The sequence below is a fragment of the Paramacrobiotus metropolitanus genome, unplaced genomic scaffold (assembly GCF_019649055.1).
Source record: "Paramacrobiotus metropolitanus isolate TYO unplaced genomic scaffold, Prichtersi_v1.0 Parri_scaffold0000085, whole genome shotgun sequence".
Lineage (NCBI taxonomy): Eukaryota > Metazoa > Tardigrada > Eutardigrada > Parachela > Macrobiotidae > Paramacrobiotus > Paramacrobiotus metropolitanus.
The window spans coordinates 422,126-449,611 of record NW_026570305.1 but is presented as its reverse complement, the minus strand read 5'-3'; the positions used below and the strand labels follow the sequence as shown (position 1 = coordinate 449,611).

General features: G+C 44.0%; 4 protein-coding genes across 9 annotated transcripts; all 4 read right to left on the bottom strand.

The window, feature by feature from the left end:
• Positions 1–1,667: 1,667 nt before the first annotated feature.
• On the bottom strand, positions 1,668–3,223 carry LOC129595977 (mucin-5B-like). Of its 2 annotated transcripts, none has more exons than XM_055493114.1 (4): positions 3,027–3,223; positions 2,240–2,872; positions 2,142–2,183; positions 1,668–2,018 (listed from the first exon to the last, which is right to left on the bottom strand). In XM_055493114.1, exons 1-4 carry the CDS (start codon positions 3,070–3,072, stop codon positions 1,972–1,974), a joined length of 768 nt encoding a protein of 255 aa, XP_055349089.1. In that variant the 5' UTR covers positions 3,073–3,223; the 3' UTR covers positions 1,668–1,971. The 2 variants fall into 2 exon arrangements, with proteins under 2 accessions (XP_055349089.1, XP_055349088.1); XM_055493113.1 differs by having other exon boundaries at positions 2,240–2,890; positions 3,027–3,222.
• An 885-nt stretch (positions 3,224–4,108) lies between these two features.
• Positions 4,109–5,816, bottom strand: LOC129595974 (hatching enzyme 1.2-like). The gene is made up of 4 exons (XM_055493109.1): positions 5,523–5,816; positions 5,245–5,459; positions 4,799–4,974; positions 4,109–4,694 (listed from the first exon to the last, which is right to left on the bottom strand). The coding sequence occupies exons 1-4, from the start codon at positions 5,769–5,771 to the stop codon at positions 4,207–4,209; spliced, it is 1,128 nt and encodes a 375-aa protein (XP_055349084.1). The 5' UTR covers positions 5,772–5,816; the 3' UTR covers positions 4,109–4,206.
• Positions 5,817–10,895: 5,079 nt separating this feature from the next.
• On the bottom strand, positions 10,896–21,204 carry LOC129595989 (uncharacterized). Of its 4 annotated transcripts, XM_055493132.1 has the most exons (24): positions 20,769–21,204; positions 19,909–20,286; positions 18,998–19,588; positions 17,439–18,272; positions 16,774–17,305; positions 16,559–16,670; positions 16,450–16,491; positions 15,971–16,386; positions 15,664–15,832; positions 15,337–15,578; positions 15,002–15,239; positions 14,903–14,923; positions 14,721–14,818; positions 14,462–14,549; positions 14,172–14,396; positions 13,723–14,054; positions 13,387–13,616; positions 13,070–13,321; positions 12,533–12,750; positions 12,251–12,363; positions 11,681–12,076; positions 11,342–11,465; positions 11,090–11,265; positions 10,896–11,036 (listed from the first exon to the last, which is right to left on the bottom strand). In XM_055493132.1, the coding sequence occupies exons 4-18, from the start codon at positions 18,242–18,244 to the stop codon at positions 13,219–13,221; spliced, it is 3,654 nt and encodes a 1,217-aa protein (XP_055349107.1). In that variant the 5' UTR covers positions 18,245–18,272; positions 18,998–19,588; positions 19,909–20,286; positions 20,769–21,204; the 3' UTR covers positions 10,896–11,036; positions 11,090–11,265; positions 11,342–11,465; positions 11,681–12,076; positions 12,251–12,363; positions 12,533–12,750; positions 13,070–13,218. The 4 variants fall into 4 exon arrangements, with proteins under 4 accessions (XP_055349107.1, XP_055349104.1, XP_055349105.1 ...); XM_055493129.1 differs by lacking the exon at positions 11,681–12,076 and having other exon boundaries at positions 15,664–15,886; XM_055493130.1 differs by lacking the exon at positions 11,681–12,076 and having other exon boundaries at positions 12,660–12,750; positions 15,664–15,886.
• A 292-nt stretch (positions 21,205–21,496) lies between these two features.
• LOC129596008 (uncharacterized) lies at positions 21,497–27,366 on the bottom strand. 2 transcript variants are annotated; one of them, XM_055493158.1, is made up of 16 exons: positions 26,942–27,366; positions 26,001–26,864; positions 25,396–25,945; positions 25,132–25,228; positions 25,022–25,063; positions 24,500–24,888; positions 24,282–24,441; positions 23,972–24,216; positions 23,634–23,886; positions 23,540–23,560; positions 23,391–23,461; positions 23,193–23,283; positions 22,914–23,123; positions 22,520–22,839; positions 21,933–22,165; positions 21,497–21,865 (listed from the first exon to the last, which is right to left on the bottom strand). In XM_055493158.1, exons 2-16 carry the CDS (start codon positions 26,063–26,065, stop codon positions 21,721–21,723), a joined length of 2,892 nt encoding a protein of 963 aa, XP_055349133.1. In that variant the 5' UTR covers positions 26,066–26,864; positions 26,942–27,366; the 3' UTR covers positions 21,497–21,720. The 2 variants fall into 2 exon arrangements, with proteins under 2 accessions (XP_055349133.1, XP_055349132.1); XM_055493157.1 differs by having other exon boundaries at positions 21,497–22,165; positions 26,942–27,113; positions 27,177–27,366.
• Between the last annotated feature and the right edge of the window lie 120 nt (positions 27,367–27,486).

Below are 27,486 nucleotides of genomic sequence, written 5' to 3'. Positions count from 1 at the left end.
CTTTCGCCGTGTGTTGCGAGTTACGTGAGTCTGTTGGTGGCGCTGCGCGTCGCCGTGGCGCTTAGATCAAAGCGGCCGCCATCATGCACGGGCATGCTGTTTGCACTTGGTTCTGTTCGTGTGCTCGCATTGCATGGTTCTGCAGTTTTCACTGCTGTCTGTCTTTGCTCCTACGAAAACTACGGCAGCACCCTTCTCGAACGGAAGGGCAAGCCAACAATTATGCCCGCACCAACCCTTGCAAACAGTAAGCCACCAAGGATGGCTTCACCACTTCTGACGGCAGAACTGGCTTGTTCCAGCTACGGCTTTCTCTCCCACCGGCGGCATGAAAGCCAACATGACGGTTGCACCACCTCGGACGGCAGGGCAGGCTTTAACTAAGGCCGCACCCAGCTCCGACGGCAAGGCAAGCCAACAGCGACGGCTACGCCTACCGCGGACGGCAAGGCAGGTGTTGAACCACGGCCACATCCTCCTCCGACGGCCAGACATTACCTGCAACTCCGCCCGGCACAGCGGGCACACTAAGCCACCAACTTTGGCTGCGCCTACCTCCGACGGCAAAGGGACCCCCAGCGGCGGTTGCACTTCCCTCGGACGGCATGCAAGGCCATCACCTTCGGTGCGCCTACCTTCGACGGCAAGCAGACCCCCAGCAGCGGTTGCACCTTTCTCGGACGGCATACCAAGCCGTCACCTCCGGTGCGGTGATCTTTGGCGGCAAGCAGACCCCGAAGGGCGGTAGCACCTTGCATGGTAAAACCTGACTGGATCCTGACATACCACGGATCCTGCCACACCACGCCGGGATCATCACACCGCACCGCTCCTTATCGGCAACGTAACGACGTCAGCCCTGGCCACATAAAGATAGCCGGATATTACCTGCTCTCAATGGAACTCCGAATCTTCACCAAATACATCCGCAGAACCGTGCCAACGGCTCATCAATTCTTGTATTGAGTTGTTTGAGGTTTTGTTTGGGGCCTTCGGTTGCGCAGGGCACTGGTCGCTCTCTTCCGCCGACCCCCGGTCGGCCGGCTTCTCGCTGACCCACGGTCACCGCACACAGCCGATCACAGAGAGCACCAGCCTCCCAGCAGCCGGGGCTCCAGTGCCCCCAGTGGAGTCCGGAAGCGGTAACATTAAATGACAATTAACGAGTTAATTGATGTTAATGTTAGCTGGAGGACATGCGCTCCCGCTCTGTCTCCTTTCGCCGTGTGTTGCGAGTTACGTGAGTCTGTTGGTGGCGCTGCGCGTCGCCGTGGCGCTTAGACCAAAGCGGCCGCCGTCATGCACGGGGATGCTGTTTGCACTTGGTTCTGTTCGTGTGCTCGCATTGCATGGTTCTGCAGTTCTCACTGCTGTCTGTCTTTGCTCCTACGATATCGTGTGCGCGCGAGTGATCTCTGTTCTTTTACCACCCGCCACACCCTGCTGTTTCTTCTGTTATTTCGCACTTGCTCAATAAAGGGGCCTTCGGTTGCGCAGGGCACTGGCCGCTCTCTTCCGCCGACCCCCGGTCGGCCGGCTTCTCGCTGACCCACGGTCACCGCACACAGCCGATCACAGAGAGCACCAGCCTCCCAGCAGCCGGGGCTCCAGTGCCCCCAGTGGAGTCCGGAAGCGGTAACATTAATTAAGCAACGTTTGGAACGCCGTTTGTCAGAAATTTTTATTTCCATTCGCAACAAGGAAATGTTCGAGCAAAACCTGTGTGCTGAGTTTATTAAATATACTGAAAAGTAATATCCAAGTGCGGAAACATTCAGACAGCTTTTATAAAGTACGGTATGTCAAAAACAGGACGTGAAACAACAGGCCAATGTTTTAAAAATTGTAGTTGCCGGAACAGGACAACATGGAAATCGAAAAGGTTGTTGATTACTTCGTGAATGCAGAACTTCTTTGATGTTTCTCGGAAGTCGGAAAGTGTATAGTATAAGCAGACGCACCATATCCATATTAGCCTTGGACGGGGGTGCCGATAACGACGCCTGGTGAACCAGTGGCTGTAACGACCAAAGAAAACAGTCTTATAGCATCGAGACAGCTTAAACACAACAAAGTTCCGCAAAGACAATTATACACTTCGCTATTTCCATTGATTCGAAACTAGGGTGATGTAAACTTACTGCCTCCAGTGGGGATACAGATTAACACGCTGGACGAAGGGCCTGCAAAAGTCAAAGTTTTATTACGACTATTCTGACAGAAGATGTCTGATTCTTACATGGCGAATGGCACTGTGTGCCCGTGGTGCCGGTAAAAACGTTGTTCACCGGTGGCGTCAGGTAGTGACACGCCGGACTCGGTAAGAAGGACGTCACACCGTTACACACAAACGTGGGAGGCGTCCAGATTTGGGTAACGCCGGCTTGCGAAGTACCGTAAAAGACATTGTTGACGGCTTGGTAAGGATAGGTGCATAATGAATTGTACGTGTTTGTTGTTTGTCCGTTGCACACAAAGGAATATGTTGGGTAGACATTCCCGATTGTACCGACTAGGATATTGTTTGACGGCGCAGTGTTATACGTGCATTCCGGATTATACGTTGCGGACGTTGTTCCGCCGCACTGGTACTGCACTCCCGCGGTAAGGAAGCCTTGGTACGCGATGCCCATCGGTGTCGTCTGGTAAATGCAGGCCGGGTTGGGTGTTGATTGGGTGACTCCGTTGCACGTGAAGGTCGCCCCTGGAGCGTTAGTCGTTGGAGTTCCGGTGGATAGTCCGTTGACCGCCGGAGTGAGGAAGTAGCATGCTGGGTTAGGAGTGGTGGAGAACACGTTGTTACATACGTAAGCCGTGGTAAAGGAAACAGCTCCGGCGATAATTGTTCCTCCACTGGAACGTGGAGCGGCGTCTGCAATAATCTGGCTACCTAAAGAATTAATTACTGTAAGCGTTTGCTTACTTTTAATGGATATCGTAATTCTACCATACAGAAAGAAACGTCTGCGGGAAAAAGGAGAAATTAAGGATATATCGCATTTTTTCCGGGTATGCCTTGTACTTACCGCAGAGTGCCGCAAAAGCGAGAGCATAAATGACAAACAGCCGCATTTCTTTACGCGATCTAACTCAAAAACACCGGAGAATTATTTAACCCCGCGATTACGTAGAAGCTGTTGCTACTGTTATGGAAATCTTTCAGACGGTCGATCAGCTTTGATGCTCGAGTACGGGTATATTGCACATTTGCCGCGTTGGTTTATATTGGGCGATCGACTCACTCTGGATGCTTTCAAATATCAGTTGGCAGCAAATCCAACCGGAAATTTGCTTTCATGTTGAAGAATGCCGTCATCACTTGTGTTATCTGTTTAATAATTATCTGGCTGCAACCCAAAAGCAAACATAAGACAATGGCGTCCTTCTTAACCTGTTAGTTAAGACGCGTGCCGCTTGTTTACATTACGTATTGCGTGAAGCACATCAGATCCGGTTGAACTAAATTGTAAGATTTCTGGAGATGAAAGCTGCAACCGAATATCTTGCAGAAGACTGGAATGAAGCGGCAGTAAATTTCAAAGCACCCGTCAATTACAGCATTTTAGCCCATTTTGAAGTCCGCTTATGACTTTTCATCGGTTATCATGAGTCCATGACTATCGCGAATCATAATGAAACAATGGGTCAGTTGGTTCAACAAAAGGTTCAGTATTTCGCCACCACTTCATGCTAATTGCTGTTAGTGAGCGTTAGAAATACGAGTACATTTTAAAAGATTTTGACATAATGCACTGTTTTGGCAATAACATGTTGTATAAAACACTTATTTTTGAGCTGCAAAAGCTTTATTTTTTGTGCTGTTTTTCTAGACACCGTTCAAACTGTCAGTTGTTCAACATCTAGTTTTTCCGCTGAAATTTTATGACGGAAGGCCGATACAACTTTCCATATCCAACATTCTGTCATTAAAATTGTCGAAATAATATTTCCTTGTCAGAACTGCGTAAAAACACTTCTGCGTGTTGATTAAATAGATTCACAGCCAGACAATTTTGTTCAAAGTAAATGTGCATCTGAACTTTTGCCCAGTTCAGTATACTGGAAACAACTCGATTTCCAGAGCGTGAGAATCGTGCAGCGCCATTAATTTTATTTCATAACATTCATTTATATTTTATTCCTTTTCGTTGCAGTTTTGTTAAGAAACAGTGTACATTTTTCCCACACTCAGTACAACACATTATTTTATGGACAAGTGCACTTAAGTGATCGCGCATCGTTGTCATAAGTCTGTCCCTGGAAATTATAGTACACATATCCTTCCTGCGTCGGCTTGAACACGGTGGCGGTTCCCTGGGAATTCACCTGGCTGTAGATGGTCAGGGTGCAGCCCAAGGTCACTTTAGCCGAGCTGATCTTATCCTGCGCATCCGCATGCAGGTTCGCCACCAGTCCGCTGACGTAGCGCATTTCGCCTCCGCTGTAGTTGGACTCGTACCAGGTGGTCGCGCACAGCTTGTAAATGGAGTTAATCTCCTGGATATCGGTGGCGCTCAGCCCGTTGTTCTGGCCCAGCTGGGTATTCTGCCAGGGAGATTTCGGGCGGATCGTCCAGACATTTGAACTAATGGCGAAGGCGTTCTTCTCGTAGTGCATGATAGAGCCGAAGTCGTAACCGGTGCCGGATGTCGTGATGGAGCTGGCGGCGTATTTGTTGAAGTTGTGCTGGTTTGCTGCAAATAAAATTGTGATTTTTACGCTGTTCTTATAAGCTTCGTAATCTGTGCGACCCAGTTTACGGTTGCATAGAGAGCGGTAATATTTATTAAAGGCTAACATTGCGCAATGTTATTCCAGTTGATTTCTACGTAGCTGTCGCGGTCGCTGCGGGATTGTTCATGCCAGAAGCCGATGGCGTGGTTCAGCTCGTGAACGATGGTTCCGAAATAAACGCAACCGTTTCCCAAGGATAACGTCTGGGCGCCTCCTTGTTTGCCAACCATACTGTGACATCTGCAAATGAAATTATGAATATTTGAGTTGGAAAGAAACTTACGGAGTTAAAGAGTGGCTCAGTTTCAGCAAACTGCCATGAACCAATGTTACGCATTACGTGCAAGAAACCACATTCACCTAACCGTTGATGGTTCTACGAAGTTTCTTTAACAATTTTTCTAACCGGTACCTTACTATTTATTCGTACACATTTTAAACAGAGACAAAAGAAATCAAAAGGTTTATGCTGTTATGAAATTAAAATGATAATGTCAAAAATTGACTTACCCATTGCCTTTAACGATGTTGATATAGTCATTGGAACTGCCGCGCGGAAAGAATCGCACTGCATCGGTTTTCGTCTCAAACTCCTTCATCGCTCGTTTGATGAGATCCTGTTCCGATGCGCTGAAGGAGGATGATATTTGGTAGTACATGTAAGCACCAAACCAGCGCTTATTTGACAAAATGGCAGCCTTCTCTGGATTATTTAATTTGGCATCCTAAACGGTTAAAACCCGTTACTTGCTTGAGACTGTTTTAAACAGTTCCAGCATGATTATTACCAGATCGGCGATGGTGTCTCCGGCTTCCAGAATACCGGCAATATCTCCTTCAAACAGCAGCGGCTCCTTCTCTTCAACCGCCTCAACGGTATCGCTGACGATGACCTTTCCGCATTTCAGCGGATCCGACGAAATCACCGGTGAGAAAGAGCATTCGGGATCGATCAGTGGTTTTCCGTTTTTCGTGGCCGGAGCAGCAAAGCTTCCGCACACTGCGACGAACAACACGAAAAACTGGATGGAAGCCATGTTACTGCTTAAAAGGAAATATGCGTATGCTAACCTGTTATTCTTTACGCCTCCTTTTATAATATTGTCTACATGTCGGATAAGGATGTCTAATAACGCTAATACGTATCATGTGACAGAAATCTTATCGCCGGTGACAGTACAAACAATGAACTGTGGCTGACTGTCAATGTCATTGTCATACAAAGACAAATGCAAAGTAGTGTCTCTTCAATCTGACACGAAACGCATCTGCGAAGAATAATTAAATTATTGTTTTTGACCGATATGAAGCGGAGTGGCCCAAAATCCAAATCTAATCTGAACTAATGAATTAATCTTACGGGTTTAGATGGTTAAGAAAATTGCAAATTAAGAGTGTTTTTTGACAATATTTCGAATGGCTCTGAAAGAACCAAATTCATGTTACAGTTATTTTGTTCTACAAGTTTCTATATTTCTCAGATTTTCTTTGCAGCATATTGTATTATTTTACGAACTAAAGCGCGCTAAATCGATACTGTCAAATTTTTACGATGAACCTTTTCTTCTCGTTATTAAGTAATCTGGATTTCAAAAACGGCACATGAAAACGGGAAAAGTCGTTTATTTACATCCCGGCATTTTAATGGTTTCGATGAAACGTGGCTTGGAACTGTCGTGAGTGGATGAGCAAGCTGATACGCTTATAGCCCACAAAATGTCAGATTACCTTAGTAAAACTACAAGAAGACTTGATTGGCCGCTAGTTCAACGTCTGGGATATCCAGACCTGTGATAAGATAATGCCGGTGAGTAACGTTATTTCCCAGCAGTACTACCGCATGTGTAAACGCAACCTGCGTTCGTTTCTAGTAAAAGCATGCAGGCATTAAAATTATATTGCTTTTTCATTCACATCCGTATAGATAACGGTACACTTAACGGCGAACGTATAAAGACATCAGGTTTGTAGCTGTATTTCCGAATCAGTTTCCTGCTTTTGAAGTTTTACTAGTTTACATCTTCTAACTGCATCCAACGTTTCGCAATGGCAGCGCGAATTTTTATTGCTGTTTGCGTTGTATTTTGTTATACCAGCGCAGCCCCCGCCAACTTTCAGTTTCCCACCTGGAAACCATTCACTTTCCCCACATTTCCAAGCTTCCCAACCCAGCCTTCCGTACATCCCGTAATCGAGGCTGATGTTTGTGCCATACTGTATCATCAGTCAAATTTCGCGGGGCAAAGCGTCGCCATCAAGAAGAACCACGATGGACACTTCAGTTCGGCCGATCAGGGCAGGCTCAAGTCAGCTGTAGTGGTGCCTGGATGCACGCTGGCCATGTATACCAGGGATAATAGTGGACAACAGTCGTGCTCGGCATCCTTCGCCGCCGCCGGCACGAATTTGGGGTACTTCACATTCTCTGTCAACTGTCAGTCGGTCAAATGTTCATGTGCATAACGAAGCTTGATTGTTTTCGTTTGAACGATGGCGGAATCAGCAGAGATGATTGTTGAAGAAATAAATAAATACACTGTGGTCATACTAGCATATAAAGCACCCTAACCGAGTACCTGAAAAAATTGGAAATTTAATTTAAATTACAACGTAGGCATCGAATGTATGGTACGCATCCAGAAAAAGTTGCCAACATGAATTGCTATACGAGAAAATGCAGCAGCAGAACATGCTTCGGCGACCGCATTACAGTAAAAACATGTTTTACAAAGCAGATTTTGTTACAGCCATCGAACAAGTACCATTCAACAATGGATGCGAATGTCTGACAAAATTTGAGCAAGCAGCATAGCAATTCACTAACATGATACTGAGATCTCCGTTGTCCGAAGAGACCAGCAAACGTTGGCAGATTGCAAGCACCCAAAATTATATAATAACCCCAAGCCCAAACACCAGCGTTGATATTCACACAATTTAATGTTGCATGGCATCGGCAGATTAGAAACAAGCCGTGCTAATGTTGTACAGCTTGTACTAACTGCACTGGACAAACGTCCATTATCAGCAGCTAGGTTCATTCAATGAATATTCAATCTGTGCAAAATTAATGGACCGTGGTCCAGGCGGAAAAGGTTTTGCAGAACAATCAACTGGCACATAAACGTCGCCTGGCTGGAACTCGGAGCTTCGGTAGCTGGCTTGAAACCAAAATATTTTTCCTCTCTCAGCCATTCGAAGTAATTGCTTGTTGCTTCTTCGCCATATGCGGAATTGGAAAAACTCGCAGCTGCAGTGAAGTCGAAACAAATAATCTTTCGTGTCCGCGCTAAAGGTTTTCACCTTTCTGATCCCGAGTTCCAATGACAGTATGCGCAGTGCTGGTAGCTGAGAGAAAGTATCGCTTTCGATAGTACGGATTGTAGAATTTCCAAAAGCAATCATTCGCAATTTCTGAGAAGAATCAAAATCCTCTCTTTTTACATGTAAGTCGAAACATGTGTTCAAATTGTAACTTAAAAGATTGGGCATGGACAGCTTGCGGAGTTTTCCTGTTGTTCTTGGGCCGGTGCAGTTGAAAAGGCTGTAAATTATAATCTGCTTGCCCACCTCACCAAGATCAGTCGATGAGAGTTCTGAATTGTCGTATGAAACAAAGGCAACAGCACGCAAGGGTGCCTTCTTGATAGCTGAGAGCATGCCCTTGATTTCTTCTGAGTTGGCTTCTTCGTTGCAGCTGATCCGCACCGACTGAGTCTCCATGCATTCGCTTTTTGTATAAAGAGGCGCACAGTTGTCCGTGAACTGAGCATCGCACTCCTCGGCAGTCATCGGATCGGTGGAAAAAGCAACAAATGCATCTTTGGAGGTCCCTAGTTTATCCGAACAATGTGATTTGCCAATATCGATACCTGAAACTGGAAGTAAAATTTTTGTACGAGTTTAGGAAATTCATCACGCAAGCCAGTAGTTATTAGTACTACTGTACATGGATTACGGCAAAAGCCAACACCGATGCTTGCTGACCCCCAAAACCTTTACCTAATTTTTTGAAACGACAGATCGCTGATCGACAGCTTTCTAGAAGACCATCACCTAGGGTGAACATCGACGATTTGCTTGACCATAGTATTTTATGGACTGACCAAAGAATTTCCCGTAACAACCTTCCCCTTTTCTGACTGACCACAAAGGGCAAACAAACCACTACATAAAAAATATCTAGACAGTGTTCAAGACACACGCGCCTCGTGAAACAAAAATAATCTAAATGGATGGATAGGTTCAAATTCCGAGTAATCAGCTTAGTTTGTAACCCGGGGGTACGCTGCTTTCTTGAGAATTCGTGCAATTGCTTCCTAACGCTATGCATTGAAATTTGCAAATGAGCCACAAATTAACAAACCAATGCAATGCGATAATATTTCGAGTGACCAGTGGCCAGTAAAGGCAAGCCGCTGCTTTTTAAAAAATTATGATGATAAAAAACCCAGGATTTCGCATGTAAGCGAATTGTCGAACATCAATTTGTCGTAGTGAGAATCGGCAATATCTTGGTCAGCAAACTGTCGGAAAACAAAGGTCAGGGGAACTCGCGTGTCATAAATGACAAAATGTTAGTGCACCATTACTGTTTTTGTTTCACCAGTCTCAATAAAGTTTATATTATTTTTGTATTGCCAATAAAAGTTTGTAAAAAAATTCATAATTTTCTTAAAACAAACATGTTATATTGTGAGATTAGTCTTTTGTCGTACTTACAGTCCGGTACGTTGATTGAGAACCTGTATTGCTTGTGATCGATGAAAGATGGGGCGGAAGGAAATGGATTTACTGAGCAGTCGATAGGCAAATAAATGTCCTCTTTTCTAAAAGCTGAGCTCCTGAATGAATCTGGAATAAAGTACACCTCGCCTGAACCGGCTTTTCGCAGCAACTGCCGATTCGTGTCCCACCATTCACGGAACCACTGAAATTCGCAGCCACAGTGAAGCCTTTTTAAGAAATTACGAATGGCTCTCCTAAAAACATCCATGGTTTGCATGCCGAGCTCTAGGGTTAGCAGGCGTAGATACGGCAAATCGGTAAATGTGCCTTTATCCAGTATCTGAATAGTAGTATTTGTGAAAGTAATCACTTTGAGCTTCGTCGTTTGGCTGAAGTCAGTTTTCATGATCTCCAATCCGTAGCAATCTTTCATCTCGAATTCTAACAAACTGGAGAAGCGGAGTACGGCCAGCTTTTGGACGGTGCGACTGGAAATGCAGTTTTTGATTTGGAAATACGCCACCAGGTGCCGGACTGTTTCAAAATTTTTGAAGATTATTTGATCACCATCATACAGCGCAATCCCGACTGCCCTTAGTGGGGCTGTAGATATTCCGGCGCTGATTTGTCGAATTTCTGCAGAACTGGCGAATGTGCTACAATTGATGGTAAGTCCTTGAGTAACGGTGCAATTATCAGGTGTAAATTTCGGAATGTTGCAGTTGGTCGTAAACTGGTGCCCACACTGTTCTACGGTCATTGGTTCATGAGAATACTGCGGGAAAGTGTCCGACGCAAGAACTGTCTCTTTATTTTCGCCATCCTCTGCAAACCATATTCATAGTACTTAATACAGTTGTACTTACGCTAATTTTCGACAGCATATTGGAGGTTTCGGTAAGCGTTAGCAAATTCGAAATTGAATCACCCATTGCATTAAGACGTTTAAGAGTTATTCTAGCCTGCCGCGCGGTCACAACGAACAGCGGGGTCGATAGTACTTGATGCACAAATTAAAATACCAATTTTAACCAGCCAGCGTCGCGCCGCTCAGAATATTCGGTGCAGAAATTATTAATAGGTTTACTTCTAAGTTCTAACGAATTACGGCGCATTCCACAGGCAAAGTCGCTTTTGTGGCACCACCTAGTAACGTACCTAAGCTGCATTCGCATTCGCACTGATCATTGTTCATTGGCTCAGTAACCGGACAATTATTCGGTTTTTCGTTTTTATTGTCGCTACCTATAAACACAAAGCACAGGAAGGAAAAGATATGTTCAAGGTGTCCAACCTAAAGTTTGTTGGGTAAAACCGTAAAGGATACGCGTACTTACCTGCAAAGGTTTTTGGGTCTGCAATCGCACATCGAAATCGCCGGTGTATTCTGACAACATCCAAAGGACTCAGATCTTTATTTTGTCCAATCTTGGCTTTTCTGGTTGTGGGAAGAATAGTCGGAATACTGCTGTCTTTGGCAAAGGCGTTGTGCTTGTAATGCATGACCGATTCGTAGTCATATGGCAATCCGTAAGTGTTTCCGTCCTCGTGCTTGGCAAACTGATCCTTGTCGCCTAAAGAAGGTAACGAAAATCACATAGAGACTCAGGGCTTTAATCAACCTTACTTTTGGCAATGTTATCCCAGATGATCTTAACATAGTCGTCTCTGTCGGCTCGTGAATGTTCGTGAAAGAAACCCATCACATGCATCAGTTCGTGTTGGACATCGCCGTGCTGTTTCAGACAAGCCGGCTATACCACCGCCTGTTTTCCTCCAACGCGACCGATATTCGACATGCATCTACCAGCAACTAGTAAATTATATTCTTGATAACGATTGACACATATCCGAAAACCGGTGAAATCGAATTACTGACTGCAATCCTTTTTGGAAGCTGATATAATCTTCTTCGCTAGTGCGCTCCACAAATCTGACGCAGTTGCCGGAAAGAAAACTTATTATTCGCATCGACTCCAAAATAATTTGCATTTCCTTGGGCGCTACAGTACAAACGACTGAATGAATGCCTGCTCGGCAAAAACAATGCTGCAGACTACTCGCACTACGACATCTTCTTCTTATAACAACGCCAGAAATTGGTTGTGTTCCTCACTCATTTAATATTAGACATTTTTCGCAACTGCTCCACTTAACCATAGCACTACACTTAACCATACGCTATGGTTAAGTGCGAGCGTATGGTAAGTGCGGATACCATACAAATTCGTTGTATGGTAGCTGACTTCCAAAGGCTCCTCTTAGTTCCCATACACTTTAACTTCGTTAGAGCTAAGCTTTTCTAGCACAGAAAACATCGGAGAACTTGAATTTTGATGTTCCAAACGATGCCATACCGTGTAGCACGAGAAAAAAAATAAATACGAAGACCTCTAGAAAACAACTGCGCTGGTTTTAAGGTATCCTGTACACTGTCACTCCGATGGCGGTGTCTAGCTACACGATAAGGTATGGTTAAGGTATGGTTATGGTGTCTTTTGCGAAAAGCCTCTAATATTAACGCGTTTTGCTTTTTGGAGAATTCATAGGGAATTGTGTTGTTGGGCCAGAAAGAATTGGCATCGTTGGCAGCGTTTGCTGCTCCATGTTCAAGCTGCAAAAGGTTATATGATGTATGCACGCGAAATATGCTGTTGGTAGTTTTTTGAAAACTTCGTTCGAACTTCGAACCGAGTTTTGTAACTTGCATTGTTTGACAAACGTGTGTTAAATTTTACAGAAACCGACAACATGCGCAGAATGTGCTACGAATAATTATCTGGCTTACTTGCAGCGTTTGCAGTCCCAGAATGTCCCCTTCCGGAAGATCGCTGTCATAGCGGGTAAATTCTTAATCATCACTGTTTGCCAAAATCTCCGGATCAATGAAGTCTCTCCAGTCTGCACGATGAAAACAATGCAAGCTAAGAACGTTCAATTGTAAATACATATGTCAATGTATTTTAAAGAGCAATATTGCAGCCATGCCGACCGCAGTAACATTTCTGAAATGCACTGTGATTGCGTATAAATGCATACTCTCTGATTAGGTTAGTATGATTTTACATACTTTCTGGTAGATTACGGATTGTTTTCGTTGAGGCAGGAGTGCAGAGTGCAATGTACACAATAAACGTACAGAAATCACAGCGGAACATGGCGATGCTTATTTTACATGCTAAAAAGCTCACAGTTACCTAAATCAGTTTATTTTAGCAGGCTTAGTAAATTGATAGCGCCAACTTGTGCTCCTTGTGCTCCTACTGGTAAAGCCGTTTGCTTTATCCCCTAAGGCAAACATTTATCATCGTTAAAAACCGGCTTGGAAAATATAAGTAATCATCGCAGTTTTTTGCGGCAACGTTATTTCTCCGCATGGTAAAACAGCCAATCTAGACAAAAATTGTAATTCTTATAATAATTTCGGAACTACAGTGTAGTTTTTGTAATATACAAATTTATGTAGACATTGAAATACAATTTTCCTACACTCGTGTAGGTCAATCCGTGAAAATTCGTTAATATTTTAGCGTGTCTGATGTGCTCGTACTGTTTGGAAATTTTAGCAGTAAAGCTTAGAGACTGCACACGCGGCTAAACTTTGCACCTAGAGGCCAGCTAAAAAGGTTTAGTCTTCCGTGGCATGGATGATGACAAAATACATTTGGACGCTGACAATGTATTTCACGGCTTTCTGAAAACCACAAGTTCCAACAGATTCCGAGATTTACTCCTCAGTCTCCAAAAATGTAATAATTATAAATAAACTATCCAGGTTTGGTTGATTTTCTTTAGGATTTCGCTAAACGTTGGCCGGTCTGCTGGATTAAATTCCCAACAGCTGGAAACCAATGTGTTCCTGTAAAAAAAAGATTCAGGGTCCGTGTTGTTTGCCAAAGATTGCAAAATGCAGGTGGTATTTACATCCAGTGTGGGCAGACACCAGGAAGTACTAGTCGTTCACCCCTCGCAAGGAATTCCAGAAGAACATCCAACTGAAGTCCTTGTGGAAACTGTTGCTCATACGGAGACCGGCCGAATGTAAAACACTCCCACAAAAGTACGGCAAAAGACCAGATATCGCTTTTCTCACAGTAACGGCCTTCCATTGGCACCAGTGCCTCCGGAGCCATCCAACCAAGCGGAAGAAGCACCTGGATTACAGAAAAAAGGGTTAACTCGGCTTCTGTGACACTTACGTGCCATTTCATGCATAATACTCTCGAATTTTTCTCAAACAAAACTCTGTAGTTTTCGTACATTCTGCCGCTGCAAGATGTATTCACTGTCATTTCTGGCCAAACCAAAATCGCCTATCTTAGCCGTAAGACTGGAGTCCAGAAGTACGTTGCGTGCGGCGAGATCGCGGTGGAGAAAGCCGCGACTACATAGGAACTCCATTCCGGCTGCAACTTGGTATACGATCGAAAGCAAACTTTGCAGCTCGTCTCGAGAAGAAACATTGTGCAAATCTGTCTTTTGGATCGTATGAACGGATCCAACCATTTTCAGGCCAACATAATTGTTTTTCTTTTGCAAATGCTCAAGTAAGGATCCATTAGCACAGTGTTCCATAACAATCATCGGACGGCCTGCAAAACATATTGATGCTAACCACAAGCAACAGGGATTATATAACTTGATGTCTGCCTCCAGATGTGATCGTATTTTATGATTAGTATCTTCGCTCTTGGTGTGAATGCGGATACCTTTAAGAATCACCCCAATTAAACTGACGATATTCTTGTGCCTGCCCACCATCATGAAGGCTGCCATTTCCGCTAGAAAGTACCGCTCCTCTTCTTGAGAGCATTTATCCAACAAAAATTTGACGACAACGGTTGTGTTCTCAAGAACGAAGTGTTTCGTGTGCAGTTTTGTTATTCGTGCCAGTCCCACTTGACAGAAGTGGCTCCTTCTTAATTCCTTGTTCACTAAAGGTCAAACATATAACTTATATGTTAAGCATGTAACTTATATGTTATTTCCCAGCACTAACAAAGAGTTATCGAGCTGCTCGGGATTTCCAGTTCTTCGAATAAGAATGGATGTACTTCACAGTTATACAATCGTTTGCAGTAATCCCGCTGGAATGAACAGTAAATCCATTACTAGTTTACTTTCTGGTGATGTGTATTTCTTTTCTGTTAACCCATTTTTCGCAGCATTTTCTAACCATTCCTCAACTCCCTTTTATATTTAACAGGCTTACTTGCCACTGTAACACTATTAAATTATAATTGTACGAGATTACTTACTTGAGCACGATAATACCGAAAAAGCAGGAGACCCGCTATAATGGTCAGGATGCTAAGGCCTCCCAATATATTGCCAGAAAGCGTAATGAAACCATAATCTACGCAAGCAGGATATGCACGCATACAGTTTCTGACGTGTAAATTTCATAACATTTAAATAAATCTAGTCGATCCAGTCTTACCCGATTTAGCCGTCCCGTTCCCTGCCATAAAGCAGTATTGTAAATTAAATGAATTAGCGGAAAGCCCTGTTGCCTGCGTCAAAGACTGCTAGTGCTCACCGTTGTCTCCAAAGAAGTTGAAGTTTCTGACTTGAACGTTGGATGCGTCCTCAAAGAAAGTGGTAGACAAAACCAGCCAGAATGTTCCTGGTGCACTGCTCAAGTTCACGGTAACTCTGGTGTATAACGGAAATTCGTTCGGTCCGCTTCCCCATGCTAAATGCGCTGACGATGTCTTGTTTGAGGCCATCCACAGCTGCACTTCTACTACCGAACCCTGGGAAGATCGGTATTCAAACTGCAGAACGAAAATCCTGCTCAATCGCGTTATTCCTATTGTACAGAAACGTAGAGTACTCCGGAGATATTTGCTTTCTCAGTTCTCAACCACCTACCTCGAAAAAACAGAAGGCCCACTGACTGCACGTTGCTTTTGGGCTAATGAGGTAAGCCGTAGCCGTGGTCAGTAGCCCTGGTAGTCGGGAGCAAAACACTGCGGCTGCTGTCTCGTTCTTGTTGCCGGACGGCACAATGCTCCAAGCTAAACTTTCGTTATCGATGCCGTACCATCCGCAAAAGTCCAGCTCGTGGAACATGCAGTGCAAAGTGCCTGCTGGTGCCGGTGCTGTCAAAGCGACTAAAGCACAAAAGGACCATGCGACTACAGCACAAAAGAACCGAAATTTGCTTAGTAATTTAGAAAATTAATGCGGTCAACTTACAAAACGCTGGTTTGGTTATTGCGCTGGTTAAAATCGATTGTGGAGGAGAGAAAGGTTTCAGATTTTTGCAATCAACGTCGTGCTTCAGCGTTGTGCACTCGTTATCTAGCTGAATGTCATCAAGTGCCGCTATGTATGGCGCTTTGCTGGTTGAAATTTTGAATACAAGCTGTAAAGTTAAAGTACAAGGATAACTTACCAAAAGATAACTTACCAAAGTGGACTGAAATTTAAATACCGTTTTAGTCGTGGCTCTTAAACATTTTCAGTTTGCGTAAAGCTTTTTAAATAGTCTAACTTAACTGACCTTAAAAGGAAACTTGATGCAGAGTTCCAGGTTTACAGTTTGCCATTGCCTTGCCGACGGTCTCGTAGTGGTATTTTCCGTGGAATTCCACAGCAAATAATACGTGGACATACTTTCCGCATGCAAGCTCAAATATCGTAAACCGGCTCCAAACATGTACACCTTGAAGGAAAATCTCGTTTGAACAGGACCAATGTAACTGCTCTCTAATGTGCCGATAGAATGCTGTGATCCAGTGTAAATAAGACGTCTGTTCATTTTCCGTAAATCCTGATCAGGAAACACGAACGGAAACGTGCCATACGGCTGGTCTGTTGCTAGCCAGGCGGTGTGGTTGATATTACGGAACCACACGCACGAATCAGATTTTTCAAAGGTACAAGACACATTTTGGTAGCTGGTATCTTTGCAGGTTTCTGTGGAAAACGAAAATGAAATTTTAATGAACAACAAACACCGAACTACTTGAAAAGCTTTACCATATTTTGGTAGTCTGTCAATTTGAACTTCCGGCTTGTAACCTAAACGTTAATAAAATTTTTATTACTTAACTATCTACATACTGGTGAATGCATGAAACTCGCTCGCCTTCTTCTTGAGGAAACCATATGTGTCTGACGGCAAAATCTGGATTGGAATTGCCTGGACGCGCAGCTGTAGAGTTGGACTCTGGAGGTAGTGATCGAACTCTGATAGTAATCTGCGACAGCGATTCAATCACCATCAGTGTTAGGTGGAAAAATTCTTTGCTCTCTTTCTCTAATCGAAAACAAATAGCATCTCAGAACAAATTGTATACTTACCTTGGTTGGTCCAGTTAGAGAGCCTAGAGAAATGACCTTTTTAAATCCTTGCTGGTTGTTATCCTGTGCATCGTCGTGTGTCGCTTCGTAGAGCGTTAAGCTCTCTTCGGCACTTGTGGCCATTATTCGAATAAATGCTGGTCGCCGACGGACGGAATACCATAAATGCAGCACGTCATTCGGTCTGACGTGGAACTCCGGACTGACCAGATCGAAGCTGACGGCATTAGGATGGGTGTTGCTGATCACTCTATAGCATAGCGCCAGAGCGTTATACTCGTAGGCATGGAAATAAAAACCATACGCAAGTGGTTCTATGGCTGCCAGCGCATTGCCATCACTATCGACTTGCCACCCACAGAATTTACGAGAAATGGATGTAGTTATCATGGAATTGTCGCAGGTTATTGAGATTAGCGGTTTACTGAAAGCGCTGGTGCTACATAGGTCTGGAATCAAGTTAACTGCAATTTCTTCTGGTTGCAGAGTTAGGTTGTCTACCCAAAATCCTGTTATGTCATCCTCATATTTCCTGAAAGTGATTACAGTAAACATTTTCAATATTTTGTGTTCGTAAATTTGACAATGCTCGGGAAATCTACTTTCATTTGCTCGTATCTGTACAATTGCGAAATCTGGGTACTTGTGATGATGAGCAAACTTACGCAAAGTGTGCAGTCAGTTCCAAGGTATAATTGCCAACGAAGCAATACGATGCTCTAACCGTCTGCCACACATTTACGTGATGCAGTTCGTCCAGAACACTGGTGTACCATGCTAAGAGCGGTTTGGACCCATCGTGGGGCCTAACAATGATACTGGCCCATTGGACATGGTAATCCATTCGGTAAGTAAAAAATAGCTGTGTCCTTCCGCTGCCCATAATGGTTCGCGACACCAGCGGTCCAAAACGTGGTTCACTGTCTGCACTGATCATGAGAGCCGCAGCGGCTCCCGCGCCCTGAAACGCAACCACGTCGCCATAGCCTGGATATACAAAGAACTTCTGCTGGGAATCTGAGTTTGTCCAACCGCACAAATTCCTATCGAACGTGCAGCTGACAGACAGTATGTGTGGCTGCTCTGTTATTAGAGGTGGCATCGGAAATTCCGGACAAAGGTCGGAAAGCTTGGCCACGACGCTTTCTTTGCGCAAAGTGATTCGTGGGAGCCGGACGAAGCCTGTGGGAAAGGGATGCTCGATGACTATGCGGACGGCCTGCACTGGTGGCAGTGCGACGCTGGTGCGGGAAATCAAAATGCCATGGAACTGCAGCGAATGGTTGGCGTGGAACAACTTCACCACGACCTTGTTTCCTTCCATCTGACTCGCACCATTCCAATAAGCATCGCTGAGCGTGCTTGATGTTTCCAGGTCCACACAAGGGCTAACTAGACGCGCAACAGGCACAACACCGTTAGCTGTGCCGGTTGCTACAAAATCGGTTATGCCGGGTTTAGAATAGTCCATACTATCGGCAACGCTGGTCTGCTTCCATCTGCATCAAAAGAAAAATGTGTTACATCAGGTTAATTGTATGCGTTTCAGGATTTGGAATTTGGATACAATGCAATTTAAAAAAAAACAGTTTAAAAAAAACAGTTTAAAAAATGCAATCTTATGTCAATGCAATCCATAGTTTCATCGGTTTCTGTTAAAATATAATTTTTTGTAACCGTAGCTCCGTTATACGGATGTTACTGGCAAAAAAAGTTTTAAGGGAAGTGTGTCAGTACTTACATGGTACCAAATTCAGGTACATATGCGCCCTCCCAAAAACTTTTCTGCATTGTTTTATGACATTCCCTAGCCAAATGATTGATTTGTATACATTGGCTTGGATACGGTTTGTGCGCGCAAATTCCGGTTGGTGAGTTTGGAGTAAAATAAGTTCAAGAAGTTTAAACGCACTGAGGTGTTCGAAAAGTCTCCATATCAATGACCCTCTTTAAATGTTGTACAAAAGCAGACATTAGCATAAAGATCGTTTTTGCGCCAAATCAGATTTCCCCCTACTTTTTAAAAAATTTAGAATAACGTTTAAAATTCATGTAGCGGCACACTTCCTTTACAGTGAGTCAGTGACTAATATATAAAAATTGAGAAAAAACACCTGCTTCAGATCCAAAAATTATCAGTTACTTGAAGTTTAAATGCCCACTCCTTAGTCCTCACCTGCCAGCTGTTTATCCAGTACCCTAATCAGTGGAAACCTTTAATTACCTTGCCACCACGCTGTGATCAGCCCAACCACACGTACAGTAGATTGGTCAAAACTGCACGTTATTCGATGGCATTCTTTAGCAGAAGTCAAGTTTTGGCTGTAATCCGTGCGCAACAAAAAATCATCAAACTTCACTGCGGAATCAGCCACTGTTGTGGTAACCAAAAAACGCAACGACGCGCCTGCAGGCATGCACAGTGTGAGTGTCACTGTTGTCCACATCCCAACGAGTCCATCGCCCGACCCGGGTTTGATCTCCCAGACCACCATGCTGTCATACCATTCACTGACGAATAGCCGCAACAGCTGCACTTTGCGATCGCTGACAAAGTATTTGAAACTAAAAACCTTGCTTAGTGAAGTGGGCGAAACCACAGGGAGACTTCCCAGGATCAGCTCCCGATTGTTGTAGATTGGATGAAGCAGGCTTCCGTTATGCTTCCCTGTGAGAGACGTCGAGCTTTCTGATGGATCCAAGCGGAAATCGCTATCAAAGTGGTTCATCCAGCCGCACAAATCGATTTCGAAACCACAAGATATTCTTCGGGTTGCACTCACGTGACTCACCAGTAGGTTAATAGGAAGCCGATCTACTGAGGAAGAAACGAAATCATTACGTTGCATTATGTTTCTGCTGTACATTTCGCGGTTTTTATATTAAGTCTCCGTCAGCAACTCCTTTGGTATGGAAAAGCACGTTTTCATTTTTATACACTTCGAGTCTTTCAGTTAATTTCAGTTAAAGCTGCATTACAAACATTATACATAATTATATTCGCTGCTACGATTTAAAACGGAGTATCTCCTGCCTCACGCAGATTCTTACGGTAACGGATAAAGTAATTAATTTACTGTCATTATCATAAAAAAGCAAAAGCATGAACGTGCTCTAATTTAATATAAACATTACCGTCTTTGGTTGTTACAACATTATCCAAGGCAAACGAGTCAATAATGCGGCCGTGCACGACCCGAAATACAATCCAGCCGCTTTGGCTAATGAGGAGCGGTGCTTGTCCATAATACCACTTCATGCTTTGGTCCGGATAACTGTGATGAATTCTGTCTCTTATCATCCAGTGAATACTGTCATTTCCATAAACAGCGTTGGTATCTCTGAAGCTCAACATTAGCGTCCCGTAACCTTTTGGGACAAAATACCAGAAACTGACAACGATGTTGTATGGAGGACTTCCAACCGGTAAAGATAAATAATCGCTGATAATTTCAGCCCAGACATCTTCATCAGTTTGCCGTACTGTCCTCGGTGTATAAATAAAATGCGTCCCTAAAAAATTTATGTTCAAAACAGCATAAAGCATTGAAAAATAACTGCCCTTGTGTGCATGACACTCTTGGGTTGTAGTGTTGTACTAATTTTTTTTACATACTACAATGGAAGCCTTAAGATGGGCTCCCGTTTACTGTGGGTTGGCTATTCGCCGCGCCACGACGCTTTACAGACCGATGTTGGTGGTCTAATTACGATGTACAGTAACCAGAAAAGATCTTACTGTGTTCTCTGGATAAAAAGGATGTGCGGATGAGAAACGAGAGGTCAGAACGTACGATCGATCGAGAGGATGTCCATGGACTAATTTATTCAAATTTAGGAAGTTATTCCATCACCGACTGACTACCGTCCAATTTAAAAAAAACCCGAACAACTCGCCAGTCGTGGCTCATCGGCTTCGTTCACACAGACCAATCAAATAAAGTTTTAATTATTTAAATTTAACCACAGTCGCTATGATACTAGCTAATACTTACCATCGAAAGATAGCAGACTCTGGTGTCTGTGATCAATCTGATCGTGAGCAGTTGTTGATGTCCAGTTCCTGGATGAACTTGCAGTGCTAGTAGCAGTTTGCCAACCGGGACACAACCCGCTATCAAAATTGCAGGTGAACTGGGCTATGCTCTCCGCCTTAATCGTAATCACTTGCCGCAACGCAATGAAAGCACAAAGATACATACATGTAGTGTATTTTGACAGAACACAGCAACTCATTGTTTGAGTTCTTGTGCTGCGTCGATTGACTCAGAAGAATCGTCTACGGTTTAGGTTTTCATGACTACAAAGGCTGTTATAGTATGCACTGAGCCTTGGAAAAAGGTCTGCCTGTTTTTCGTCATAAAACATTACCGAGTATCCGAAGCAGCTTATTATGCTCTTTTCTGCAACCTATCTCTGGTGCTAATTCTTTCTGGCGCTAAACTAACAAATATTACGGAATCTCTCAGACGGGTTTACCGAGAAGCGCTTTGTCAGCACCGTCAAGACAAGAGATAAACAGGAACAATAGTGTTTGTGTAGATAATTGCCGGTGATTTGAACAACCTGCATTAATCACAGTTACTATCGATAAGAAGTTCCGCATTGGCAGTCCAACTCAAACACTGGGTGACGTTGTTACTGTCTTTTACTAAGCCGCTATCAACTGCGTTTCCATTTTCCCGAATTGTTTTGGTTGGAGCAATTATTTGTTTGCCTTTTCTTTGTTATCATCAAATTTCACATACGCACGAAGTCACAGAACTTGCCGCTTCTACAATACGCAACACCTTTGTTAATAGGGCTGTGCTTTTAGTAGCGAAATAATGATGAAGCAAGCAATCAACGTACTGTGAACACTATCTATAATTGTTACTTGTGTAGTACCCGATGTAATTCAATTAAAAAAAACTTTAGCTCAGAAAAAAAATCTGTAATTAAGACTCGTTAAGTAACTGCACGTTCATCGCCACAAGCAACGTATTCGTCTTTGACTTCCGTTGGCAAGGCATCGGCGAACACGACCACCAATTCTCGGAAGTTCGGTCGTTCTTCCGGCGATATATTCCAACAACTGCCGACTTTCCCTGATCTGTGGAAAAAAAACAATGTTATCGCCAGCGTCGCCCCCGTAATCAAGCGCAGTCAAAATGCAATACAGAGCTTCTGGCAGCAGGCGAGGCGCTGGCAACCTGTGACCAGTTTGAAGATACTGCAGCAGCGCTGCACACGTCAAGTCCTGGGTGTTGACGATATCGTCGTAAGGTTTGGCTCCCAGTGTAAAAATTTCCCATACTAAGACTCCAAAAGACCAGACATCGCTTCGACATTGACAAGGGCCAAATCCTGATGTCAGAATTTCGGGAGCCATCCACCGCGCCGGGAGGGGATTCTGTCTCAAAGAAGCTTCTCAAATAAAACAAAGAAATTTATCCTTAGTCCTTGTTGTACGTAATAATTATTGCAAGTACGGCTGTACGAGCATGAGGACGTATGAAGATTACAACCGCAAATGTCTATTATGTGCCGAAAAACTGACAATAATTCAACTGAGAAATGCTGGCTGTTTTTGTTTTTCGTATTCTTGTTTTCATCGTATCGTAATTTGCATAAATGTTTGTGGCAGGCGCTGTTCGCTTTGAAACGACTTAAACATAAGCGAATACGCTGCGCGGAAAGCATATATATAATAATTTTATATATATATATATAAATATGCGCTGAAAGTTAACGAATACCTACGTACATCTTCGTTCTCGGCGACCATTTCCAAGTCTCCTTCGAACCGAGCACGTCCAAAGTTTGCGATTTTTGCCCTTAATTTGGCATCCAGTAGTATGTTGCGTGCGGCAAGGTCGCCATGCATAATATGCCGATTTGCTAAGAAATCCATTCCACGAGCTACATCGTAAGGGAAGACCAGAAGTCGAGTGGCTTCTCTGGACATGTCTCTGTCATCACAATATTCTTCATGCAAAAAAGCGTTACAGGAAGGAAAATTATCTTCCTTTTTGACAAATTCCAGCAAGCATCCACCGACACAGTTTTCCATGACGATGGTTAAATCTGCAGCCAAAGCAACGCGTCGTTTTCTTTGTTACATGCGTTGCTCTTAAAGTCATTGTTTGTTTCCTAACAACCTTGAGTCGTGACTCCAATCAGCTCCACGATGTTCTTATGCTTCCCGATTTTCATGAACAGTGCCATCTCGGCCAGAAAGCGATCTCTGTCGCGAATCGAGTGATGGGGATGCAAACCCTTAACGGCAACGGCTTGGGATATTTTTTGCTTTTGCGATATCCAGGCTACCTGCACGCAGCCGAAACGACCTTTTCCCAAATCTTGATTCGCTGGAAGACGTGAGGGCTTTTTATTCATAAAACTGTGCTTAACCTGATTTCAGGAACTTTCCTACATACCAAACTTTAACCACCAGTACGGTAGCTCGTATTGCTCCAGTAGTGGTAGCGGTACATGTCCAAGCAATAGCTGTCGGTTTAAATCCGAAACCTAAATAAGGCATATATGTACGTAGTTTAGTAAGCATTACAGCTTATAAATACAGGCAGATGCAGCAATATAGTCTCAATAAACTGTACTACGGTTGTGTGCCTTACCTTTGTATTTTTCCGCGTTAGGAAAAAACAGCCCGTGTACAGAACGGCAACGAAAAGGACAGACAAAAATACTGTAAGCACCATTTTGTCGTTAGCGTATAGGCAGAATCAGACTGATCAAGAAAAAAAAATCGGTCAATTCGTCTTACTCTTCCAACCTTTCCCTTGATCTACAAATTCGAACCAAGCTTAGAGAAACCTACGCTTACCTCTAGGCTCTAAGTAGTAAACAAAAAAATTTACCGGTGATAAGGTTCAGCCGAATGTCGTCTAGCAAAACAAAGCCCCGTGTATCAACCACAGTGGCAACAAAAACGAATTGAGAAGATTCCGCAGTGTCCACTTCCGGCAATACCAGCCGGACAACGCTTGATGTTCGATTAGTAGAACATATCGAATTCGAACTCCACAATATGCTTTCTGGTTTGAGACTGCCGCTGTGGGCTATATAGAGCTCCACATGAACGGTCTGATGATTGCTGATGGAGATGTTGAACTATAAGGTGAAATTTCAAGCTTGAACAAGCAAGGAAAACCAAACGTGAGCGAATACTGAGACACGCCGACAATCAATCACGTACCTGAAATTCAAGCTGATCACAGACCTTGTTCGGGATCACGTGTGCCGGCATTTGCGAGCCAACAAGGTATGCAAAAGAAGGCAACATTATTGCCGAACTATCCCACTCTAGCTTTGCGACAAAGTTGTTCGAAGCATCGGGGTCTTCTGCAGAGTGCCATTGGAGTTGCGTATCATCGTTATTGTGCCATCCACACATGTGGTCGTTGTCAAATGCGCAGCTTAGCTCTCCGTTTAACTGCTGCTCTGATTAGCGAAATGAAAAAAGCTGGTTTTTTGAGCCGATAAATTCTTTTATGCGTTATACTAACTAATTTCAGTTTCCACAGGTATTCTGCCCACTGGCAATGTCAAAATATCCAGCTGCCTGCAATTTGCATTGTATTCCAGAGGTTGACATTCATCTTGCAACACGATGTCATCCAGCATTATCGCAGTGTCTCCGTAAGCAACTGCCACTTGGAAAACAAGCTACTAAACAGTACGATCACGGCAACAGGAGTAAGCTGTGTTGGAAAGCAGTTCGTACCTGGAACGGAAACTTCACACACACATCGATTAGAACAGTGTTCCACTGACCAAGTCCCTCCTGTGTATGCGTCGTCAACGGAACATGCCACAACCTGAAATAATTTTCCTTTGTCCGAATTAGCAGACCCAGCAGGGCGTGACCACGTCCATCAACGCGGTATGCGAATTGTAGCTGGCTTTTTATAGGCAAATGATAACTAGTGTGCAATTCCTGTATGCTCTTATCCGCTACTGGAAATGTTTTTCTCAGTTGCACAGTTTCCGACGCCCACATCCAACCGCTAATGGAACTGTTGTTGCGGAGAGGTAAACCACTCGTCTGCCAATCACATACTTCGTGCTCAAAATTGCAGGTAACATTTTCGTAGCCGGAACTGTCACATGACGCTGTGAAACGATAGAGTTAAAGATATCACGAAAACGAGTTGCCTGCCATTTTCCAAAATCTTTGCCAAACCCAGGTAAAATCTTCGCAAACTAACATTTTATTCGATAACTATCTGTTGTCTAAACAACCTACCTGCTACCGGCAGCCGGTCGATCTGCTCGTTCATACCGAAACCTAAGAAAAAACTAGTTTCGGTTTATTATAAATAATACATGTTGCACAATAATTTAGCAACGTCTGACCTTTCTCTGCAGTATACCACATACTGCGAATAGCAAAGTATACCGGAGGAAGAGGTGGATCTCTTTTGATGATCGAGAACGTTATCGTTATTCGCACCTTTCAAAAACACGAGAAAAAAGCGTTAAAGCGTTAAACCAAAAGCCAAAGCGTTAAACTAGCTACACATGGAAAATTTATATGGTATACAGTGTACAGACAGTTAGAGCAGAGAAACGTGATCATTTATCAGCAGAGAAACCGCTACAGCTACAGTACATAAGTACCTCAACAATGCGATGGTCTAGATGTGGAGGAAAAGATATGTAATGACCTAGCCATTGAGTGACATCTTCGGTAAAACTGGTTTCATTCACGGTTAACCAAAAGCGGTCCTCATGAGTGGGTGTATCAGTGTTTCTGACTGCAACAACAATCCGAAAAGGCGTTCCAACTGCTACATAGGAAATGTACAGCTGCGAGTCCGTTGACACCAGAAAGGCTTCACTAATTACGGACGCTTTCTTCTTTTTCTCAAGCGTAACTCCACTTGCATCAAATTTGAGCGCTGAAACGACCTGGTAATCTTCACCAGCTCCCACACTCGCCACGCTGCAGCGCAGATCTGAACTACTGGCTGGAGCGCTCTGACACTGCCATCCACAGAACACAACTTCACCATCGCTCCTCACAGGTGCATCACAGCTAATGGACTTTTCCGGCAAAAGATTTGTTACGGAGCAATTCAGTATTGCGGAAGCGTCCTCGGAGGTCATAAAACTCCCGTTCTCGTTGTCGACCGTTAGCTCATCCAGCCAGAAAGACATTTTTGGATATCTGCTCCAGCCATAACCGTTATTAAATATTCGAAAATTTGAGAAATGTAACGTACTCATAATTCACAGCGAAGGCCAACCGAAATCGACCGGGAAGACAGAGAGGAATGCGAACAGGCATCCAGGACTCGCCCTTCTCAAATACCCAGTCGACGTCGCTTCTTCGCTTATGACTCCATAAGAGGACACTACTGCTATTGGTATACTCCGCTTTAAGCGTGATCCGAGTTATATAACCATGTGCGCGATAGTAGAAAAAGAGGACGGTTGGCTGTAGTTGCACCAGCCGCGGCGAGTAAAATGGCCCGACACGCCACGGATAACCATTGAACGGTGGAACCGCACTGGGCCGGAGGACGACGGCACCATTTCCCACTTTCGGCACACGCACGAAAGCCCCCTCGTCGTCGTCATACAGTTCTCGGGCTATTGCCACGTGACCGGCATAAATTTCAGACGGTAGGCGTCAACCACAAAAGTTGCGATCGAAACTGCAGGAAAGCGTCGATTCCTGGGGGTATTCGGTTAACAAAGGTTCTGCAGGGAATTCAGTACAGGCGTCACCGGCGATAATACGCTGGCCTGCATTTTGCATCGATATATTATACAGCTGCAAAAACTTTCCGGGATGGAGAACGATTTGAAGGAGCACGCGGGCACTGCTACCCGGTTGCAAAACGTTATCTCTTACGATCGAACTCCTGCCATTGGCCCATCGTATAATCTTCAGATCTGTGTCGTACTTGGAGTTTGAGGTCGTGTAATTTAAAAAGATTTGCGTGCTTTTTAAGATAGTTATGCAAGGACTTAAAAGGCGAGCCACCGTCATATGCACACATGAAGTACTGTTGGCCAGTAAATGCGGATGAACACCAGTCAAGCCATGGTCGGGAGTAAATGTCGGCACCACTCGCCGGAACCTGCAACATACGCGCAGGAAATATTTCTGCAGTAATAGGTTTGGTTGTAAATTGAAACTAAACAACGTTTTGCTCACGTCGCGGACGCACTGCGCTGGTTTGACCACAAGCACAGATCCTTGTCGAAGCCGCAAGAAAGATCTAAATTCTGGACTGCGTTTTCGGGGGAATTGTCAACAAAAGAGGGGGAATTCTTGATCAAGCGGAGACCTTTGAACTGAGTTACCACTCCATTTAAATGCTGGAAATCTGTTAAAATAATAGCAGAAACGGTTATTTTTAAAACATCCATTAGATTACAGGCATCCTTACAAAACATGAAGTACACTGCAAATACAGTCATTGCTAGGTTGCGATGGTCAAATTGTTGTCTAAGAAACTGATTTAGCCGGCATCATTAAAGTAATAAGCATTTCGAGTAAAGGCAGCCGTCACAGAAAATAATAATACACTGCGGTATTGTTGCTTTGAAGCAGGGTAAAGGACTGTTGTGCAGATATCCAATGTTTATCCAGTGTCGGTTACTAAACAAACAGGCTTATCTCAGACTGTCTCAGACCCTCGGTAAAGCTTAACAAAGTTACCGACTCTTTACTGTTGTGTTGGTGCAATGACATCAAAT

What these genes read in the sequence shown, in the direction of transcription:
- LOC129595977 (XM_055493113.1), bottom strand. Translation starts at nt 3,072, where the DNA reads ATGCGGCTGTTTGTCATTTATGCTCTCGCTTTTGCGGCACTCTGCG. An exon ending in CACACAGTGCCATTCGCCAT is followed by an intron (nt 2,184 to 2,239) that starts GTAAGAATCAGA and finishes TGACTTTTGCAG; the next exon opens with GCCCTTCGTCCAGCGTGTTA. An exon ending in CTGTATCCCCACTGGAGGCA is followed by an intron (nt 2,019 to 2,141) that starts GTAAGTTTACAT and finishes TGGTCGTTACAG; the next exon opens with CCACTGGTTCACCAGGCGTC.
- LOC129595974 (XM_055493109.1), bottom strand. Translation starts at nt 5,771, where the DNA reads ATGGCTTCCATCCAGTTTTTCGTGTTGTTCGTCGCAGTGTGCGGAAGC. An exon ending in AACATCGTTAAAGGCAATGG is followed by an intron (nt 4,975 to 5,244) that starts GTAAGTCAATTT and finishes TTTCATTTGCAG; the next exon opens with ATGTCACAGTATGGTTGGCA. An exon ending in CTGGAATAACATTGCGCAAT is followed by an intron (nt 4,695 to 4,798) that starts GTTAGCCTTTAA and finishes TTTTATTTGCAG; the next exon opens with CAAACCAGCACAACTTCAAC.
- LOC129595989 (XM_055493129.1), bottom strand. Translation starts at nt 18,244, where the DNA reads ATGGACTATTCTAAACCCGGCATAACCGATTTTGTAGCAACCGGCACA. An exon ending in GCATCAAGTTTCCTTTTAAG is followed by an intron (nt 15,887 to 15,970) that starts GTCAGTTAAGTT and finishes TTTAAATTTCAG; the next exon opens with TCCACTTTGGTAAGTTATCT. An exon ending in CAACTTCTTTGGAGACAACG is followed by an intron (nt 14,924 to 15,001) that starts GTGAGCACTAGC and finishes GCTTTATGGCAG; the next exon opens with GGAACGGGACGGCTAAATCG.
- LOC129596008 (XM_055493157.1), bottom strand. Translation starts at nt 26,065, where the DNA reads ATGCCTGTTCGCATTCCTCTCTGTCTTCCCGGTCGATTTCGGTTGGCC. An exon ending in TCGGCTGAACCTTATCACCG is followed by an intron (nt 23,561 to 23,633) that starts GTAAATTTTTTT and finishes TCGAATTTGTAG; the next exon opens with ATCAAGGGAAAGGTTGGAAG. An exon ending in TCAAGGGAAAGGTTGGAAGA is followed by an intron (nt 23,462 to 23,539) that starts GTAAGACGAATT and finishes TGGTGCTTACAG; the next exon opens with TATTTTTGTCTGTCCTTTTC.